At 33.1% G+C, this 20,166-nt stretch overlaps 1 protein-coding gene across 8 annotated transcripts in view; it reads left to right on the plus strand.

Annotated features, from left to right (window-relative positions):
* Positions 1-309: 309 nt before the first annotated feature.
* Positions 310-20,166, plus strand: part of LOC148273033 (PH and SEC7 domain-containing protein-like) — a 33,443-nt gene continuing 13,586 nt past the window's right edge. The window contains exons 1-17 of one of the 8 annotated variants that reach the window (XM_088239232.1): positions 310-446; positions 3,023-3,125; positions 5,881-6,005; positions 6,187-6,319; positions 7,279-7,434; positions 7,973-8,122; positions 8,549-8,693; positions 9,727-9,872; positions 10,643-10,771; positions 12,969-13,179; positions 13,649-13,888; positions 16,003-16,205; positions 16,627-16,820; positions 16,992-17,378; positions 18,717-18,843; positions 19,013-19,114; positions 19,366-19,510. In XM_088239232.1, coding sequence (XP_088095358.1) covers positions 368-446; positions 3,023-3,125; positions 5,881-6,005; positions 6,187-6,319; positions 7,279-7,434; positions 7,973-8,122; positions 8,549-8,693; positions 9,727-9,872; positions 10,643-10,771; positions 12,969-13,179; positions 13,649-13,888; positions 16,003-16,205; positions 16,627-16,820; positions 16,992-17,378; positions 18,717-18,843; positions 19,013-19,114; positions 19,366-19,510 — 2,775 coding nt within the window. In that variant the 5' untranslated portion in view covers positions 310-367. The remainder of the gene's footprint in view (positions 447-3,022; positions 3,126-5,880; positions 6,006-6,186; positions 6,320-7,278; positions 7,435-7,972; positions 8,123-8,548; positions 8,694-9,726; positions 9,873-10,642; positions 10,772-12,968; positions 13,180-13,648; positions 13,889-16,002; positions 16,206-16,626; positions 16,821-16,991; positions 17,379-18,716; positions 18,844-19,012; positions 19,115-19,365; positions 19,511-20,166) is intronic. The other 7 variants (XM_088239235.1, XM_088239233.1, XM_088239236.1 and 4 more) reach the window with 7 other exon arrangements.

Consider the following 20,166-nt stretch of genomic DNA (forward strand, 5'->3'; position numbering starts at 1 on the left):
TAGAATTGTGTATTTTAGCCAAATTAATGACATGAGTTTTCTGAAAAAAAAAAACAATTCACTTGTATTCGCTTAATTGTGTCATAAAACTTCAAACTTTATTGCAATATATAACTTTATTATGTATTGTAATATGAACGCATTTTGTTGACAGCCCCAAAAATTTAATGCACACGACATGACACTGGTTTCTAATATAGGAGTTCCGAGTTCGATTCCCCATAAGACCACATTACTGTATTTTATTTTATCAAACCTTTCTTATACTGCTTTTTGTTTCATGGTCTGTTATGGTGCTTAAAAATACATCGATTAACCAGCTGATAAATGTAGATTCCGGCACCTATTTAATAGTTTCAGTAATGTAATGTATATTTCTCTTTTTCTTTCAGTATTAAAATGTCTCCGGCTATCGAAGAATCCTGTTACATTAAAACTTAGAAGAGGTAAATATGCATGCAGTTATATTTTTAGACACTAAAATAACTCAAAAACCACACTTTTATTTCAGTCATATCTTATTCTTTAAAAATTTAAAATTTCTAACAATTTACTTACTGAAAATAATAAACCGCTTGTTGAGTATTACACTCTCATTTGACACGAAACAGTAGTCGATGTTTCTTTGAAAAGTTATTTTTAGTTTATTATACTATTATTACTTTTAAAAAATGCTAAATGAAATAAAATAAGACATTATTTTTTTACATCATTTGTTTCGCAATTATATTGAAATCAGTTAAAAAAATTGCACATAATTCTCTAAGTTAATTTGGAATGACATTCAAGCAGGGGGAACATTATATTTTGTAATATTATATAAATCCACTATTTAGTGCAATGAAATATGCCCCAGGCGATTGCAATAACCTATCATGTTACAATTCCCATAGAGCCAATATACCTTCTAGTGGGTAGTAGGTATCATGTTATGGCATTGCCTTAGGCAAAATACTTAAATATGAACTTTATGAGTTACGTATAAATATACAGCGGAATTTAATATACACTTCTAACAAGGAAAATTTATGGATAGTTTAAAGCTTAAATATTAAAAAAATTTGTAAATATTTTAGTTATGTGCTGTCATTTCCCATTTCAATGCATCGGTTTCCTCATTAGTGGTTTAAACTTTTGGTGTTTGCTTTCAGTATTAGTTTGTACTTGTAGAGAAGGTAATGAAGAGCTCATCCAACCTCTTTCGCAACACGGACTATCTCTTTGTTCTAGTAACGAGAGAACCCTTTTAATACCCTGTCATCGCTCTAATTTTCTTGGCTCCTCTTTCACAATAGTAGCCGCTCGATTGTGGAATAATCCACCCACTAATATTAGAGACGCCCCTTCTTTATTTACATTTAAGTCAAGATTGAAATGTCACTATCTAAATATTTAAATTGTTCCTTTATCCTTCTTCTTTCCTTCCCATCCCCTCTCCTCTCTTCATAGTATAGTGCTATTTTTTTTATATATTTATTTATTTTTGTTAATCTTTGCTTTTAATTTTTGTATAAAATTGTAAGATTCAATATGTCCATGTATTTATAATTGACTAGACAGGTACCACCGTTTTGTAGCAACAATTCACGGACAGTGTATACTTGTAATGCCGTATTAAATAGACTCCATGAACTTGGCAATAGTTATTCCCACGTATCTGATATATTTAGTGTAGGGTATTGTTCCTATAGAACAAACCTTTTGAACTTTTTCAAAGATGGTGAATGGTAATTATATTTATTTATTCATGCATTTCATAATATATATATTTACAGTTTTTTCTTCACTTTACCTAGCTGTGTGAAACAGTACTTATGATTTTCTTGTTGTTTTACCGTAGAATGTTTTATTATTTAAACTTTCTACTGAATATGCTGTATAATTATTAGGTTATTTTTTTAAATATAAATATTGTATAATTTTTGGTTTATTTTTTTTTATTTATAAATCTTGGGTATAATAAGGTAATTCATGTTTAAAAGAAATAAAAATATTAAGCCAAATGTGTTAATATTATAAATGTTTGTAAAAGGCAGATTTGCCGTTTATGTTTATAAAATATATTGTATATGTATATAAAGTGTCAAATAAAATAAAATGAAATGCTCAATAGTTAAAGATTGGAATTATGCACTCAGTAACATTTTATGTAAAATATTGATGCTTCACTATATTATGCATTTTCACAGAAAGGTTCAATTATGGTTCAATCATGCTTCATCAATTTTTTTTTTTTATATATAGTTGATAGTTTTTATTTGAGGTATCAAGCAAACACCTCTGTTAAGTACTTTTCAGTATTAGACTATTTGGGACTGTCACCTAAGAATGTGTCTTCAAGAATGGTGAATTGTTTATAATGTTTTTCAGTGCTTAATATTTTTACCAGATGTTTTGCCTTTCCTTAAAAAATGTTAATTTAAGCTGTTTGATTGATACCTCTTTGCAAATTCATCCTATAAATAATATTTTTATTGATACTTTGCTTTTGGATGCTAATAATAGGGAGGGTTAGGATGCAAGAGCATAAAATGTGACTCAAGATTGTTAGTGAAGTATTCTAATAATTTTCGCACATTTGTTGCGAAACAAAAGGTGCAATGTAATTCAGTTGACGAAGCTAAAGTTAGGTGTAGTATTGTATTAGGTATATTAATAAATTAACACAGTATAGAATGCATGATATATTAAGGGTATTAAATTCCTAAAGGCTACATTTATCAGTGATTGATTTGCTGGTCCAAATTGGTATTCTTCTAATTTTTTTTTTGCGCATTGAACTACATATAAAAATGTGTTAATATAGACAATGATTCCAATCTGATAAATAATAAGAAATATAGGCAAAAATCGTTTTGTGTAATCCACAAACACTAGATTGTCATTTTTAAAATAACCGAGTTAGTGTATGTTTTTTCAGTATGATGCTCATAGTGAACAATGTTTTTTTATAATCTTTTCATATATTTTTTTAATTTATCGCCACAAAGTCAAATTATAATGGTTTTTTGTGAAATTTCAGATCCCCAAATAAAGGCGCATGTGGGAAGGTTCCTGTCCCCAGTTGGGTGCGGCGATGAATACATTCTACCCTCTGACCTTCGTAGTGCTAAAACAAATCATTAGTAACTATCTTAAATTTACTTAATTCATTCCATATCTAAGATGAACGGTATGTGTCCGGGCTTCTTGTTAGTCACCAACTTTTGTGTATCATCCTGGTCAGATACTTGTCCCATTCAACAGTGCCCTTTCAGAACAGCTAGTAAGTAAGCAAGTATAGTTAAAGCTTTCATGAGCATCCACTTTTACTCAGGCCTGCCTATCACGTCAAAAATAGCAGTCTTTTTACTTAAATTTTTCGGATGGATGAAATAAAATAATTAAAACTTTAACTTTTCTTTATCTATGAAAAACTACTATGTAATGATAAAACAGTAGTTATTTTGAAAATTTAATCAAATATAGATCTATAATAGTTTTTCGTTAATATCTTTCTTTAGTTGTAAAAAAATATGCTGACCTAGTATGGCGCTTTTAACAAAAATTCGTATTCATATTGAATCATCTTTTCTTTATAAAATTCGTAGTTCTATTATATTTCATTTTTAATATGATCATACAAATATTAATTTATTATTTTTATTCATACAATAAAAAAAATTGCTGTTGATAAGTTTATTCATTGAATCGGCATTCATTTAACATTTAATCATAATTAACACATAACAACTGAGATGAAGAACATTTAAGAGAAGGTAATATAGAAGTCTAGGCATCTACAGGGCCTATGACCTGTCATTGGCTGGCTCAAGTGGCCACTTTACACACCGTGCAACACTCACCATTCCGCCCATATTTGAACATCTATATTCCTTCAATTCCTTCATCTGTTGATGCTTGTGAAGTTAAAGAGCTGAAACCTTTATTTATGCGGGTGAGATTCATCTAATTGAATTATTTCACCTACAAAATAGGCTCTACATGCCTAGACTTCTACATTACCTTCTGTTAAATGTTTTTCATCTCTGTTGTAATGTGTTGGTGTTGGCAGCTCCCCGGGGAGTTGAATCCAGTCCTTGTTGATTTCATCATAAGTTATTATGAAAAATAAAACGTTGTTATTAGTGTTACACCATTTTATTATTTTACAAGAACACTACTACAGTTTCGGGAGAGCACTCCTCCCATTGACGGGTGATATAAAACTTCTCATATATTTTTTTATATCACCCGTCGATGGAAAGAGTGCTCTCCCGAAACTGTAGTAGTGTTCTTGTAAAATAATAAAATTGTGTAACACTAATAACAAAGTTTTATTTTTATAATAATTTAAGGTAATAATTTTAATCAGAAAATTAATTATGAATATTAAAATTGCTAATTCACAGTATGTTGCCAACGGTTTAGTCAGCTTTATCTAGTTATCATACTGAGGATTATTACTCACAATCCCATATGTCAATAAGCATAATGTATAACCATGTAAATTATGTTTACCCAGCTACTTCATGTAAAGAATTTAATATTAAAATTTGACCATCTATTTCAAGGTGACAATTTTTAGAGGGTTTTGGTAATCTCTTTATGCATATCAATTAATATTATCCTTTCCTTTACTTAAAAAGTTAATGAAAACTGACAATTTACAATTCCGTTGTGCTTTCTGATTTGTGCTGGTAAATGACAATTCATGTATGATATGGATAACCCACCTATAAAATTTTCACTTCACAAGTCACAAGGCACTCATTATTTTAAATACTTATACCTTAAGATGGACCCAGGAATGTGGTCCATTGACAGTAAATACAACCAACACAGGATATAATTATCAAATAAATATATTGACCAACAAACCCGAACTATTGAAAATTTACTTTTATATGTAATTTTTTTAGATAGTCGTAATAGGGAAATATCACATACTACGAATACCGATAAAAATATATGAAATGGATTTAAAATAATTGATTGTGTTTTCAAAATCAACATGGATGTTCTGGAGAAATATTTTCATACATAAATGTAAAAAAAGAAATTTAATAAAAATACGTTGCTAGAAAAATGCGACGTGTTTGGTCTTGGTTGTTGTGACATCAATATTCGTGATAATGTTCTAAACAAATTTCAATGGCCAGTTACAAATAAACATGAATTGTGACGTATTAGGGGGGCGTGGCCAATGGAATGACCATTTTTGCGGAAATTCAAAATTGCAATTAAAAAAATATTTTTTATCGTACTATAGTCCTTAAATATACCTTGATTAGAATGACATTTGTCAGAAAAAGTGATGACATAACTTTGTAGTGACATCAAAGGAATTATTTATACTGACACACGAAAAATCATTCATATCTGGCGTGTTAATTTATTTTTTTAATACAATGCTTGACACATAAATCAACATTAAAATATAAAATCAGTTTTAAAACAAAAAAAAACTCAAATAAACCTAATTATTAACGACGTTCTTACAAGGTTACATCATTTTGCAAAAAAGGTTAGAGATGGGACAAATTGATCAATGTAAATTGATCGAATAAAAAAATAAATCATTTAATGTGGTTCATCAAAAAAGGATAAATGTCTTATTTTTTGGTGAATAATTGTGTTACACTATATCACACACACTATAATAGGCTTGTTTTTGCGTTTTTTATATCAATTTTCGGAAACAGAGTTTCATGATTGCATGAAATAACTGATTAAATCGATTTGATCAGTTATCTAATCAAGCTATATTTTAAGGACAATAATAATTACCAAAAAAAATTTTTATTTACTGGACAGTATTTCATAGACCTTTATTACTTTAAAAATGTAAAAAAAGTTATATTTCTCTATTATATGAAATAATTTCTACTTCTCTTGTAGCTCATCATCATCGCCATCGCCTGAGCAGCTCTCAGCACACGTGAAGCCAGATGCCGGTCATTCTCCTCCGCGCTCTAACGGCTGCAGTGAGCGCAGCAACAGCAGTAACGGATGCACAGATTGGAGTGAGTTTCGTCCATATCCTTTTTTAAAATATTTCTTAACTCACACTCAAGAAATTACGACTATTATAATCTAATCTAATGTTATTAAATTTATAAAATTACTATAACGAACCTCGGCTATAGTTCATTAAATGCTGTTAAGATCTATGAATTTTACTAATGATATTTGAAAATCTCCCAGGTGAGAGGAGTAGTAACGGCTGTACAGAGAAGAGCAGCAGCAACGGGTGGGCGGGGGGAGGGAAAAGAGGCGGTGGAGGGGGATACCACTCGGAAGATACTCACAATCCCCCGCCACCAGTAAAGCATTCCAAGTAAGCAATCAATCTTTATTGACAATTCGTGGTGGAATTCCATTGTATAATAGACCCTCTCCGACTCAACTAGTAGTCCGGTGATTTCGAGGTGTTCTTGCGACTTCCAGAATGTGGTAAAAGTAATTATTTGGTCTAAGAAACAAAAAAATATATACAGCTTCTTACTACACTAACTCTGAACCTAGATATTATAACATCTCATTAACTTTTAATTACCTAATTAAATAAAGATTGAAAAGTAATATGGATTTTTTTATTTAATTCAAGTTCTTATGACTTCAATGTTTACTGATATTTCGAAGATTACAAAGAGGTTACTATTTTAAAATATAGTTTCAGTGTAATAATAAAAGATTCAATAGTAATACAAAAAATATAGCAGATACCATGGTTGAAATGAGCAAGTAGAATGTAGCTATGCCAACAGGAGTCGGGTTGGATTAAAGTTTTAACCTCCCTATCTGTAGATAATTTTTTTAATTGCTACAGTTCACAGGACATGGTACACCTTTTTTTAAAAGAACTATTTATTTATTATCATATCCATAAAATTATACATTCATACAAAGTTGCTTTGACTGTCTAACTAGGGTTATTTACCCCGTTGCAGTGTATATTGATCATGTGTTACATAAGAAAAGATATGTTTGAAATTTTCAGTATTATTTATTTATTCAATGACTAATGCCTTAAGGAAAATAAAGTAGTCATCATGAAACAAAACACTATATACTTCTCTTATTTGAGCGACAAAGGCAGTGCATCATACTGTGTCCTTTTATAATACACCAGAGACAGTACAATACATAGTTAAGAATTATAGTTTGGAAAAAAAATGCCTAAAAGTGTCAATTGTAATTTGCATAAGGATATATTATTAAAGAATTTTAATAAATCAGCAGATGGAATTCAAAAACTAGATTCAAATTCAAAGACTAGATTAATTATGTTTCTAGCCGATGTGAAGCGTATACAATGACGGGTGAGTTGATGCTGAAGCTGTCTCGTACGGAACGCAGTGGGGAGGGTGTCCTGGGAGGGGGTCCTCCTGCACACCCCCACCGCCACCACCACGCCCCTCGACATCGCACCCCCGACTATAACATTAACACGTAAGTCACCTCGCGGTCAGTTACTTTAGTAATATTATTGTTTAATTTTTTTTTTAAAAGATGCTTTTGCTTTCTCATGATTTACCAAAATATTTCAATTTTGGAAGTCATTGTCAATGAGTTGTAAATAACTCACTATTAGAAAATGGGAATCAAGTTGTTGTTAGAGTGGTGGGGGTTTGAACCTCGAACCCTGATCTGTGAGTCCGCGACACTAGCCGTGAGACCACAACCTGGCTATTTTTTTCTTTCTAAATAATAAATTGTTATTTTGGTCGGCTAGAAAAAATTGCTGCGCAGCAATAAACACGCCAAACATGAAATAAATCAATTTTCTGTTTTACCTAGTTTCTACCCGTCTTAGTAGTGTCCTTTTCTATGGTAACTCTTTTTATCTCTTATGTTGGTATTACAGCTGTCACAGGCAGGGTTGGTTGGGAGTCTGTACATCATCAAGTAATACTATTAGGCGACTTTTTTTAGAAAAACGGTACTGAAGATACTCTTATTAAACAACATTAATAACCTGTTTTTGCAGATACAACTCCACGCCGGTATCACCCATAGATTCGAGAGTTTCCTCGAGCCCCCTGGTGCAGCGTTACAATTCCACTCCAGCCTCTACTGGCCTAGACTCTCAGCCTTCTAGATGTCCCGAACCTCCCATGCCTGAATCCAATGCCTTTACGTTCGTAACATTTTCATTAAAATATTTTTCCTTTTTATAATCATGAAACATCTAAAAAACTTATAAGTTCTTACACATGAGGCATGTGTGGAAAAATTTACTTCATTCCAAAATTTTAAAATACAGCTTGCTGGCATAATTTTAATGTATTTTTTCACTCTATTTTGTAAGTATTCCTCGCCACGAGATATTTCAATGAGGAATACATTAAACATCATTGTATCATGTTCATGACTGTGAAATACCCCATAAAGTTAAATAAACTAATGCTGCTAACCAATTTCAGAATTTTTTTAAATTTTGGACCGTGTAAAATAAGGTACCAGAGTACATCAGCTAGGGCCAACGATCGACCCGTATGAGGTTAAAATGCATTAATTTATGAGAGAGTTTTCATTCACGTGGATAATTGAATGGTTAATTCAGGTTTAAGTCCACCCCTACCTCCCCGAGTGATGTGCGCTGCTTTCGAACTCTCAGTCCGGCTGAGGGCTCCACCGCTGCCTCTGCTCCCCCCTCGCACCTGCCCCTCGGCTGCGTCAGAACGAGTCGATCCGAGGACCATTTACAGGTAAGCACCACCAGCTTTTAATGACTTTTTTGAACAATTTTTATTACTAATGTTTACATAATAAATGTACCTTAATTATTGTAATATGTTAAATAAATAAATATGTTTTTAAAGATTGATTGATGGAGAATAGTTTTGAGATGGGAATGTGGAAGTCTAAACATTTTTAGGGCTTATACCTGCCATTTCGAAAAATAATCACATTTATATAATATATTTTTACACTTACATTTATTATATAACATTGTCTCTCTTGTTTTTAAAAATAAAAATGAGACTATACTCGAGTATTTAAAGTCACACATTAGGTAATATGTATACCTTTATATTGCTTTCTCTACCGAATCCATTTTCCCGCACACACAGCCATCAGCCTGATTTTTTACATGTTCGTTGTTCACTCTTAGGAATTTAATATTATTTAATTAGGGGCTATCAATTGATATACCCCTATCTTGTCTTTCTGGTAGGCTGATGTGTTGGAACTTTTTTTTAAATCATTTCTTTACTTACAACAATAAATATTGCATTCCCTGAATTGACATAACTCATTGTGGGACATATATATTTATTTATAAACAGTCGAACACATACAATAAAATACACACAATAAAGAAAAAAAAAACCTACAAAACTATATTTTGGATGTTTGTAGAACTAAATTTGTAGTTCATTGTTATATTTGAAAGGAATGAATAAAATTTCTTTTTTTTATGAACCACTTGTTTTATTGTCACAACCGACTAGTTTCTGCAACTCACGTTGCCCTCTTCAGGGTTATATAATGACTTTATTATATATAAAACTATAAATATAAAACTATCCCTCAAACACCATTCTAGATAGTGCTTTAAGAATTTAGTTACCCGTTGTATATTTGCAGGAAGGTGATCTTAAACCCTCACCATAGATTTTCTAACATTTTTTTACTTGCCTTTTTGGCTATTCTTCCATTGTCTATCTGCTCCATGTGCCCAAACCATCGCGGCACTCCTCGGTTTGAGTCCATTTCTATGTTTACAAACTACCCCAGTTTCAGAAGGAGTCATCGATGAGTGCGGTGGCAATAGATATAGAAGATGATGACGTGACATCATCCCTCAATACGCTATTGGACACGCGGCCTGACTCCAGGGGTACCTCGTCTGGACGCCACGCCGCTACACATCCCACCGACAGGTAAGGAATAAATAAATATCAATCTCCATTTATGTTGATATATCTGTGTATTGCCTACAACGTTTGACAAAATCAAAATATTTCATTTGAAAATATGTTACATTTATAAAAAAAGTTATCAAATATTCTTTTAAGTTTTTTCAAAGGGGTGAGAGTCTTCATTTATTCATTACATAAAGAAAAATTAAATAATGTTTATATCCTTAGATATCAATAAAGTTCATACATTTAACTACGTGTGTTATATATACACTTACGGTTACAAAATTATAAACTATAAGATAAGAAATGAACTGAAGGAAGACGTGATCTTTCTCATTATAGCATACTTGCTGATACTTGGTAATAGAAATCTTAAAACCAAATTTATATTTGAATATAATTGCCTTTAAATTAGAGCTTCTACTTTGTTGCTATATAAAATGTCCATTGTAATGATGTAATATCTTATATTTACATATAAGTTTGTTTAATTTATATTTTCACTAAACAAGAACATGCCATTTATAATATAACAAATCGAAGTGCATAATGTAACAAATTATAAAAATTGAATTTACCAAACAATATTATAGAAAAAACATTTTTTGTAAATTAGCTGAAAAAACGTGACTACAAAACTTAAAATCAGGGGCTTACAGTTTTTTATCCATATCTTATCTATAAAAAAATATATTTACGCTTATAACAGTTTTTTTCAATGAAATTTGTTTTTTTTTTTGTTTTAAACTTCAGTATAGATTCAAACCTAAATATTGGATTTTTTTTAGAATTGTTTGGACATACAATGCACCTGTTTCAAGTTCCTCAGAGAAGAATACTTCTCATTACAATGGCTCAAGCTCGACTACGGTTACATCTAATTCCACTTCTGTATCAGAAGGAATCTCACCCCAAAGGTATCCAATACATTCCAATCATTATCTCGTAGAAAATTAATTACTTCATTTTATTTACAGTAACCAAAATAAACAAGACACCGAACTTCAAATATTTTACTTTTAACTTCACTGTGTGGCTATTTTTGCTAGCTTAATGGTATATAGAAAAATAACAACGTTGTTAAATATCACATTTTTTGTAATTAAAAATGATGATTTGTGTAGAATGCAAAGTTGAGACTAGTATTATTAATATTACTGTTTTGGTTATGTAGGATGAATATACAAATATGAAAAAAAAATGGATTCTTCCTATTTTTATTAAAATATTTCCATAATCCTTGCTTCCTTTGAAACAAAAAAAAAACAGTTACCTCACTCATAAAGTTTTATAAAATATTATTTTCATCTAAGATTGTTTTTATATTGCAGAAGTAACAATATTGTCATAATCGTAGAACAACAACGCATGTGATTTTCTTCAACTTTACATGACAGCAGTTTTTTTTTTACACTATGTAATATTTGATACTTGAGGTAGTTCTACTTATTTTATTTGTTCATACAACTGGAAAATAAAGCCTTTATATAACCTTTTCAAGATCAAATATAAAAAAAAAGTCAATCTCGCATTTTTCATACATCCATCGTTGTTCTACGATCCCTACGATATATATCCCAAAAAAAATATTTGATGCTCATCACCAAAATGATCAATACTTAAATCGGATCATTTGCCTCACATGCATATTTAGTTATTATTTGTTACTTACAATTGAGTTACAAAGTAAGTTACAAGACATATGTGCGACCTATCTTCATGGCATTGAAGCGATGTCAGACACTGTCAAGACCAAAAGTATGCTAAAGACTTCAGAAATGAGAACTCTGCGTGCTATTGCTGGAAAGACATTACGCGATCGTGTAAGAAACACCACAACCCGAGCGGTCTGTAAGGTTCAAGATGTGATCAGATGGGTCGAAAGCGTTGACAATCCTGGTACTACCATGTACAAAGAATGAGTTCCATGTATAGAGCTCTCATGGAATACCAGATAGACAGCGTCCACCAGGGCAACCTTTAAAACGTTGAGAGACAGTTGGAGTTCAGCATCACCAGAGGATAATCTTGTAATAACATACCAAGTCTATAGAAAGTTGGAGAAGAAAAATTGACTTTTTAGTTTTTATTTTTTAATCGTTTACAAATAAGAGCTAGATTACAACACGTCCTGTAGTTACAGAGCGCATGAACGGTTGGAAATCTAGACCCTATTTACATTTTACAAGTGATGTGATTGGTTATCAACAAAATTACAGATAAATTCTAGACATGAAAACCATGAACTAAAATATCAACGAATGTCTCCTTATTACATCCAAGATCTTTCTGTTTCTATAATTGTTACAACACACAAGTTTAATATTAGTTAGAACACAGCTAGTTACGGGTGTTCAAAATTACCCATCATCAGGTGTAAATATAAACTCGTATGTGGTATATATTATGTATATATATTAGGTGTACAACTTTGCTTCCGCCGTTTTCCTGTAGATGGCTTTAGCGGTAAGTAGTGATTGTAATAAATAGATCATACAATAAACTTGGGCATCTGTCAACATAACCTTATAGAAACATTAGTCGATTTGTGTTTGCGTCATAAGGGTATTCTCAATTGAAAATATCAGTTTACGAGCAAAATTCTCGTCATTTGCGGGAGGTTTTAATTTTCTGCTTCAATTTTTCAAAGAAGCAGAAGGGATTTCTGCATCGCATTGTGAGTGGGGACAAAAAATGGGTTCATTACCATACCCTTCCACGTCAACAGGCAAACGTAATATTGGGACCAGCTCGACGTAGTGTATTATGAGCTGTTAAAACCAAGTGAAACAATCACGTGAAAACCGTAAAACCAAGTGAAACATCGAACTACGTTCGATAACGATTGCCTGTGTATAACCAGTTTTTTACAATAAGGCCTTGAATTTCGGATAAAAAATGGCAGAAGCAAAGTTGTAAATATGATATATGTATACGTATTTTATTTTTAATATTATATATTACACAAAGTAAATGCTGAAACAATCATCTTTATGTTACACAGCGAGGGATTTTTCAGCACAGTATTTTAAGAATTAAATGGCCCCCCTGCACAATGAGCTAATATTGTATTGTACCTCTTTACCTAAATGCCATAGAATTAATGGTGTGAAGTTGTTCTCGCAGATCTCTCTCCCCCGCCTCTCCGACGAGCGTGTCTAGTTCTGTAATGTCGAGTGCTTCGGCCTCGCTCTCTAGCCGCACCCCTCCACGCAGTGTGAACCCTCCCCACCTGGGCCATAGTGCCAGCGAGGCTGTCTCCAACATCTCCAGCCCTGACTACCAGGACCAGCCTGTGGACATGCTCATTAGTCAGGAAATGGAGGTACGTGTTTATGATGACATTAGTCTATCCGTCATGACACTTTTTCCATTAACAATGAGCATCATGTTGATTGTAAGAGTTTTTACAAAATATTAATGAGGAAGCTCAGTGGTTTTTAAAAAAAATAATATTTGTTAATAGACTATTAAATTAGCACAAAAATAAAAAACATATTTATTGTATTGTCATTGCTATGATTTTCAATATCTAAATCATTACTCCGTGGAGGTCGCCTTAGAATGGAATCATCGTCACAGCGTTCAATTCTAGCGGCCATTTTCAACTAGTTGTAAATAACTCACTATTTGAAAACGGGAATCAAGTTGGGTTAGAGTGGGGTTCGAACCTTGGACGTCTGATCAGTGAGTCTGCGACACTAGCTACGGGACCACGCCCCTATTCAGATTCACTTCTCATTCTTGAATTTCATTTTGTGATCTGATTTTAAATTGCTGCTTTGTCTTGTTAGGTGTCAGATCCCAGCGACTCTGACTCCACCATCCTGGTCTCGGAGCCATGCAGCCGCCGCCCCAACCCACCTTACAGCGAGAGTGAGAGCCTCGATCACCGGATAGTCATCCAAGTCAAGGGACCCGACAAGGAGCGCATGAGCAACGGTGATGGGAACAGCCCCCGGAACACTTTAGGAAAAGCCAACAGCCAGAACAGTGATCCTGGACAGCATACTCCGGAAGCTCAAGGATATCACGTTAGTGACGGTTTCATCTTATATAGTATATTTTTTTAATTTCACAGGCAAACAGACACGGAGGTATATTCCTTTCTTCACTGTCTTAATCCTGGGGATTGGTTTGCAGCAAAGTCCCGCATCCCATCCTCCACTGCGCTCTATTCTCTGCAGCCCTCTTCGGCCCAACATATGAGGCGCAGTTCAGGTCCTTGCACACTTGCTCTAAATACTACCGTCGGGAGCTCCCTCTATGATTTGTTCCCTCAGCTATTCCTTCTATTATGGCATGCAGGAGACCCCCATGGCGCCTAATGTGGCCAATCCATTGGGATCGTCTCTTAGTTGCAGTTTTTATTTTATTAACTGATCGAAATTTAAATACTACATTTTTTGACTCAGTTGGAGGAGGCAACCCAATTTTATACCAACACTTACTCTTGAGAGTTTTGTTTAGGTACCTCCCTTAGATCTCACTGACAACCTCGTCATTAGTAATGTGGTCTCCAGGAAATTCCTAATATTCCACTGTAGCACCACATCTCAAAGGCCTTTAGTCTTTTTCTATCTCTTTCGGTAAAGCACTATGTCTCACAGCCGAACATCAATATGCTCCAAAAATCTTTAATTTTTTGTTAAACGCATGCCTAGCTTTATGTATGCAGCAGTCCACTTCTCTTTTGGTTCTGCCATCCCAGGTGATCCTGCTTCCAAGGTACGCAAACTCTTTCGCATTTTTCAGTGTTGCTCCTAACATGACTGTATTCATTTATTTATTTATTATGGAAATCATACAGTCTTTTTAATAAACACAAGCTACAAGAAAATAATTTTGAAAAGTAAGACCAATTACGGATTCACATTAATTTATTATGAATACAGAAGGAGAGGGGATTTTTTTTTTTAATTTGCCGCTCGTTATGAGCCACAGTCATCACATTAGTTTTGCTCCTGTTTATTTTCATGTTATATTTATTATTTAGTACATTCTCCATGGCTGTCAGAGCTTCTGTGAGTTCTTCTTCACTTTTAGCAATCCGAGTGATGTCATCAGTAAATCTTATCACACCTAAGGCAAACAGACATAAAGTATATTATTGCGGAATATTTGCATAGGATGCTATCAGTTTCTATACGGTCAATGTCTGTTCTAACAACTATGTTATTTATTATTTCATGAACGCCCAGATGGCTCTTCCAATAAATAATTTATATGTAAATAAACAAAAAAAGGATAGGAAGTAAAGAAAGAAAAAACGCATTGAATTGTAATTGTATTTCTGACCTTTCAGCGGATAGAACAGTTGATTTGACTGCGGTATGAGTGCTTTGGAGTAAGTCCAACAGCTCTGCATAATTATTTGCAGTCCTGTGCATGTGTACCATGAGAGAATATTGTTGTATTGTACTCACACTAAAACTGAGTCTGGCGGTCGAGTTTATCACGGATAAGATACATGTTTACATAGATAAAAATATTATGGCTTATAAATTTTTATAAAAATATGTGTATGTTGGTAATAATAATTTTGAAAATAAACCTAATTATCATCATCATCATTGTTCCCTTTGCACCTAATGGTGCAGAGGGCACTGCATTGGTAACTAATTGCAGCGTATCTTGATCATTTTTTGTTGTTGCATGAAGGTAATATGATCAGTCTTACGCTTCAGGTACCAGTCCAGAGACTGAAAAATATTCTAGTGTTAAAACACTCTTTTAAATAAATATTTCATATCAACCATGTCGGGAATCGAACCCGAGACCTCTTGCATGGTAGGCAAATGCGCTGACCACTACACCACGAGAAACACCAGTAAAATATTACCTCCATTTGAATGAATAGTGTTTTTAGCAATAGAGTTTAAAAATAATTATTGTTGCGCTAGATCATCTTTTGTTTATACCTCCATTTGCTTTTATTTTGTTATTTTTTTATGTTTCTTTTTTAATATAAGGAATTTATTAAATTCCTGTTTTTTGTAACTCGCGTGTTGTATTTTTTTATTAGGTAGCCATTTTATTTTGCCTTTGTCACCTTCGGTAGTACTTATGTGTCTAAGGTTCATTGGCAACAAATAAAATATAATATGTACAATGAGTTTAAAGTAAAGTTTTATTGATTATTGTGCAGGAGTTACGAGATGAAGAAGTGTGCGTTGGCTCAACGTGCTCTTCTCCCGAAGAGGCGTGCTCAGAGGCAGATGCTGACTCTCTGCACTCCTTCCACTACAGCCCCAAGGCGGTGGACATTCCCTCGGCCATTCGACTCGCCAAGAGGCTCTACGGTCTCGATGGCTTCAAAAAGTCGGATGTCTCTAGACACCTTAGCAAAAAGTAATGATAATATTTTTCAACATATTGTTGCTCTAGATGTGATACAAAACCAGTCAACCTGCCAGGAGAGAGAAAAAACCGTTTTCACAACTAAGCCTATCATACAAAGTGTTAACAAGGACAGTTACGAGAGGTCACTATTAGTGAAATAAGCCTCCTGTACACATACAAATCACCAGCAAGATTAAAATTACTAAAAAGTAAAATTACTTTACGGACATTTTTTAATCAAAACTTAAATTGACCAAAAATTTCAGTTATGAGGTGTCATATCTAGATCAACAATATGTAAATTAAACTAAGCACACTTTGTAATTAAGTTGAATAAAATTATTTATAAAGTTTACATCTGTGTCCAGGCTGATGAAGAATAAAATTCTGCAACACATCAAATTGGATTAAAATATTTTATCTTTTTCAGTAATGATTTCTCACGAGCAGTTGCGGAAGAATACCTTAGGTACTTTATTTTCGAAAAGGATACCCTCGATGGAGCCCTTCGAAAGTTCCTGAGACAGTTTTGTCTAACGGGAGAGACTCAGGAAAGGGAGCGAGTACTTGTACATTTCTCTAGAAGATATTTGGACTGCAACCCCGGAACATTCAATTCACAAGGTAAGAAGGCTCAAGCTTAGATTATACATTTTGACCGCATAAAAACATTGAAATTACGCAATTTTTATCAAAATAATTCATATTTTAATAATCTCGGTAGGTGTTCAATGATGTGTTGTGCTCCAAAATTTTTATTACTTTTTTGTCTTAGTTAAATTTTTTTTTCAACAGATGCAGTTCATACATTAACTTGCGCAATAATGCTTCTAAACACGGACTTACACGGTCAGAGTGCAGGACGAAAAATGTCTTGCGCAGAATTTATAGAAAATTTAGCCGATTTAAATGATGGTGCCAATTTCCCGAGAGAAGTTCTTAAATTATTATACCACGCCATCAAGAGCCACCCGCTAGAGTGGGCGCTGGACTCTGAGGCAGGAGAGGTGGGCGATGGGGCCGGGGAAGGGACTGCCGCTCGGGGCAGCGAGGCTCACCCGGTGAGGGGCCCCGCTCCGGGACATAACCCCTTCCTGGACGTCCCCGACCGCACACACGCCGTGGAGTACAAAAAGGGCTACGTCATGAGGAAATGCTGCCTGGAAACCAATGGAAAGAAAAGTAAATACTCAAATCATCCTTGATTCAGTACACTTATTTCGCATTGTGTAATGTGTGGAACTAAATTTGGTCAACTCTTAAGAGTCTTTTAAAACACTGTGCTGATAAATCTCTCTAGAAGACGGTGCTGTTACGTTGTGTTACATTAAGCAAAAGATGACAATTTTTAAAAACAAAAATTTAACACACTGTTTAATTATCTATTTTCCATGATTTATAAAAATAATCATATAATTTAAGGCCTTTATAACAAAATATGACTTATTTTTTTTTTTTAAATAAGAGACGTAATATATATCAAGTCTTGTATTTTATGTAGACTTATGTGACATCATAACAAGAGACAAGGGTTAAAAATTCCATAATTAATGTTCATACATTTGAGTTGTAGAGTGTAAAATCCGGTCAGAACAATTAATTTTTTTAATGTGTCACTGAAAAAAAAATCGAAGAAATAATAAAATTTGTCCTGCTCATTGCTTTTAAATATAAAGAGAAAGAAAATACATAAATATGTGTAAGCACATAATATGCATATTGGATCTTCAACATTGAAGTATTATTATCACAAAATCACTGCTTCTTATTTAACTGCCATAAATATCCTCACATCTGGGTATGAGTGTGGTGTGCGTCTTTATTATGCATTATTATATATGTAGTTTACACTTTTTCATACCACCAGTCAGGAAGTTAAGTGCTATTAGAAATTGGATATAAGAAATATATTCTTGCTCGCGGAAAACATTAGAACATTTATTTATATCAGTACGGCGAAGTTTCTCAAAAATGTAAAAAAAAAATTAATAAAAATGAACCACTTAGAATGACGGCACTAGTTCTCCGAAATCAACCAATGATAGTGTTATGATAGATTTCCAGCTACCGGGAATCCAACTCACCAATCAGAACAACTCGCCGAAGAGAACTTGTGATGTCACAGGCGGAGTATTTTCCAAATCATAAAACTTTAAAAATCATAGCGCTGATAATACAATACATATACGACTTTCGGCTTAGTTTGATAGTCTCTTAACAAGCAAAAATATATTGAAAAAACACTGATCTTCCTCATTTAGCTGTTATTAATCTTTAAAATTTTATGAAGTAATTGTCAACTTCAGTCTATTTAAATGCCTTATGGTTTTTTTAACGAGATTTTTTAGACTATAAAATTTACATAATAAAAAAAAAACCATAACCGTAATAACCCTTCAGCCCTTGCGTGTTGCTTCATTGACTACAAGAAAGCGTTTGATAGTCCGCACCGGATTGTTTTGCAACAGAGTGGTAAAATATATTTTTTTTATTAAAGAATTAATAACTTTTTATTTACAGCTCCATTTGGGAAACGCGGGTGGAAAATGTTCTACTGCACACTTAGGGATTTGATACTGTATTTACACAAAGACGAGCATGGATTTAGAAAAAATCAAATGTCGGACAATCTGCACAATGCAATAAGGTAGAATATAACACGCTTTCTATCAAATCTTTCAACCTCACGCTTCCATAAATCTTATGCCATACCATTACGTTTACTTTCAGTTTTACACATATGTAAATATATGCATGTATTTTCAATTTTGGTCATAGATTGTGATTGTATGTACATATTATTTTTTCATTTTCAGAATACATCACGGTTTGGCTACGAGAGCAACAGATTATACAAAAAAAGCACACGTATTTAGATTGCAAACTGCTGATCAAGCTGAATATTTATTTCAAACAAGGTACTTGCCTAAAATAAATATTTTTTTAAGGCCATACAGTAAACCTTTATTTTCAATATTTTTAATTTTATCAATGCTAACACCAAATTTCTAGTAAATAGGTACCTAAAACTAATAAATAAAATTATTTGGCATGGAAAGTCAAAAGTTAGTGCTTTTAATATTTATTTTATTATACTTGTCTGTTTGCTAGTTGTGCTCAGTTTGCTAGTTTAAAGTTATAATTTGTTTTTTAAATATTTTTTTTCCAGTGATTCTAAAGAATTGCAGTCTTGGATTGACACTATCAATTTTGTATGCGCATCATTTTCCGCACAACCTCTTGCTGGAGCCGTTGGTTCACAGAGAAAGTTCCAGAGACCTCTTCTGCCATGTTCACACACCAAACTTACTCTGGTTAGTACTCCCACTCTTATAATATGTGTTTATGATTTTTAACGTAGACAACTGCAGGTTATATATGAAATTTTATGAGATGGTAAAATCAAAACATAGATTACGAGTTTGCATATTTCGTCGGGTTTCTGGCACAAGTTGGTAACTACATTTTACTAGTTGTGAGATACCGCACTTTTAAAGTTGAATGTCCATCCCAAATCAACAATTCAAATGAAACAGCAAGTTGAATATTATTAAAAAAAAAATTGTATTATAAAATGCAAAATATTTTTATTGACTTTTCAAACAAAGATTGTTTGATGCCATGTATGAAGACATCTCATTTTTAGAAAATCAATTTGTGCCAGAAACCTGACGATTTCCTCATACCATTTTGCCCACCTGATGATGCATGGAGCCAGTGACGATCGGTGGGAAAAATTTCAGGGGGTGCAAAAGATGACTTACCTGACAGCCTCCGCAGTGCAACGAAACCATAGGTTGTGGGTTTGATTCTCGCCTTGGACAAAGAAAATGAGAGTTTTCCATCTTCCTCTTTGTGGTGAACTAGTTATTTAAAAGAAAAACAAACAAAACACCGAATCGACAATATATACATATTTATATGTACATTTTAAAACTATATAAAAATTACTTGTATAAAAAATCCATTC

The sequence above is a fragment of the Micrasema longulum genome, unplaced genomic scaffold (genome assembly GCF_059751315.1).
Source record: "Micrasema longulum isolate JH-2025_06_02 unplaced genomic scaffold, ASM5975131v1 h1tg002099l, whole genome shotgun sequence".
Taxonomy (NCBI): domain Eukaryota; kingdom Metazoa; phylum Arthropoda; class Insecta; order Trichoptera; family Brachycentridae; genus Micrasema; species Micrasema longulum.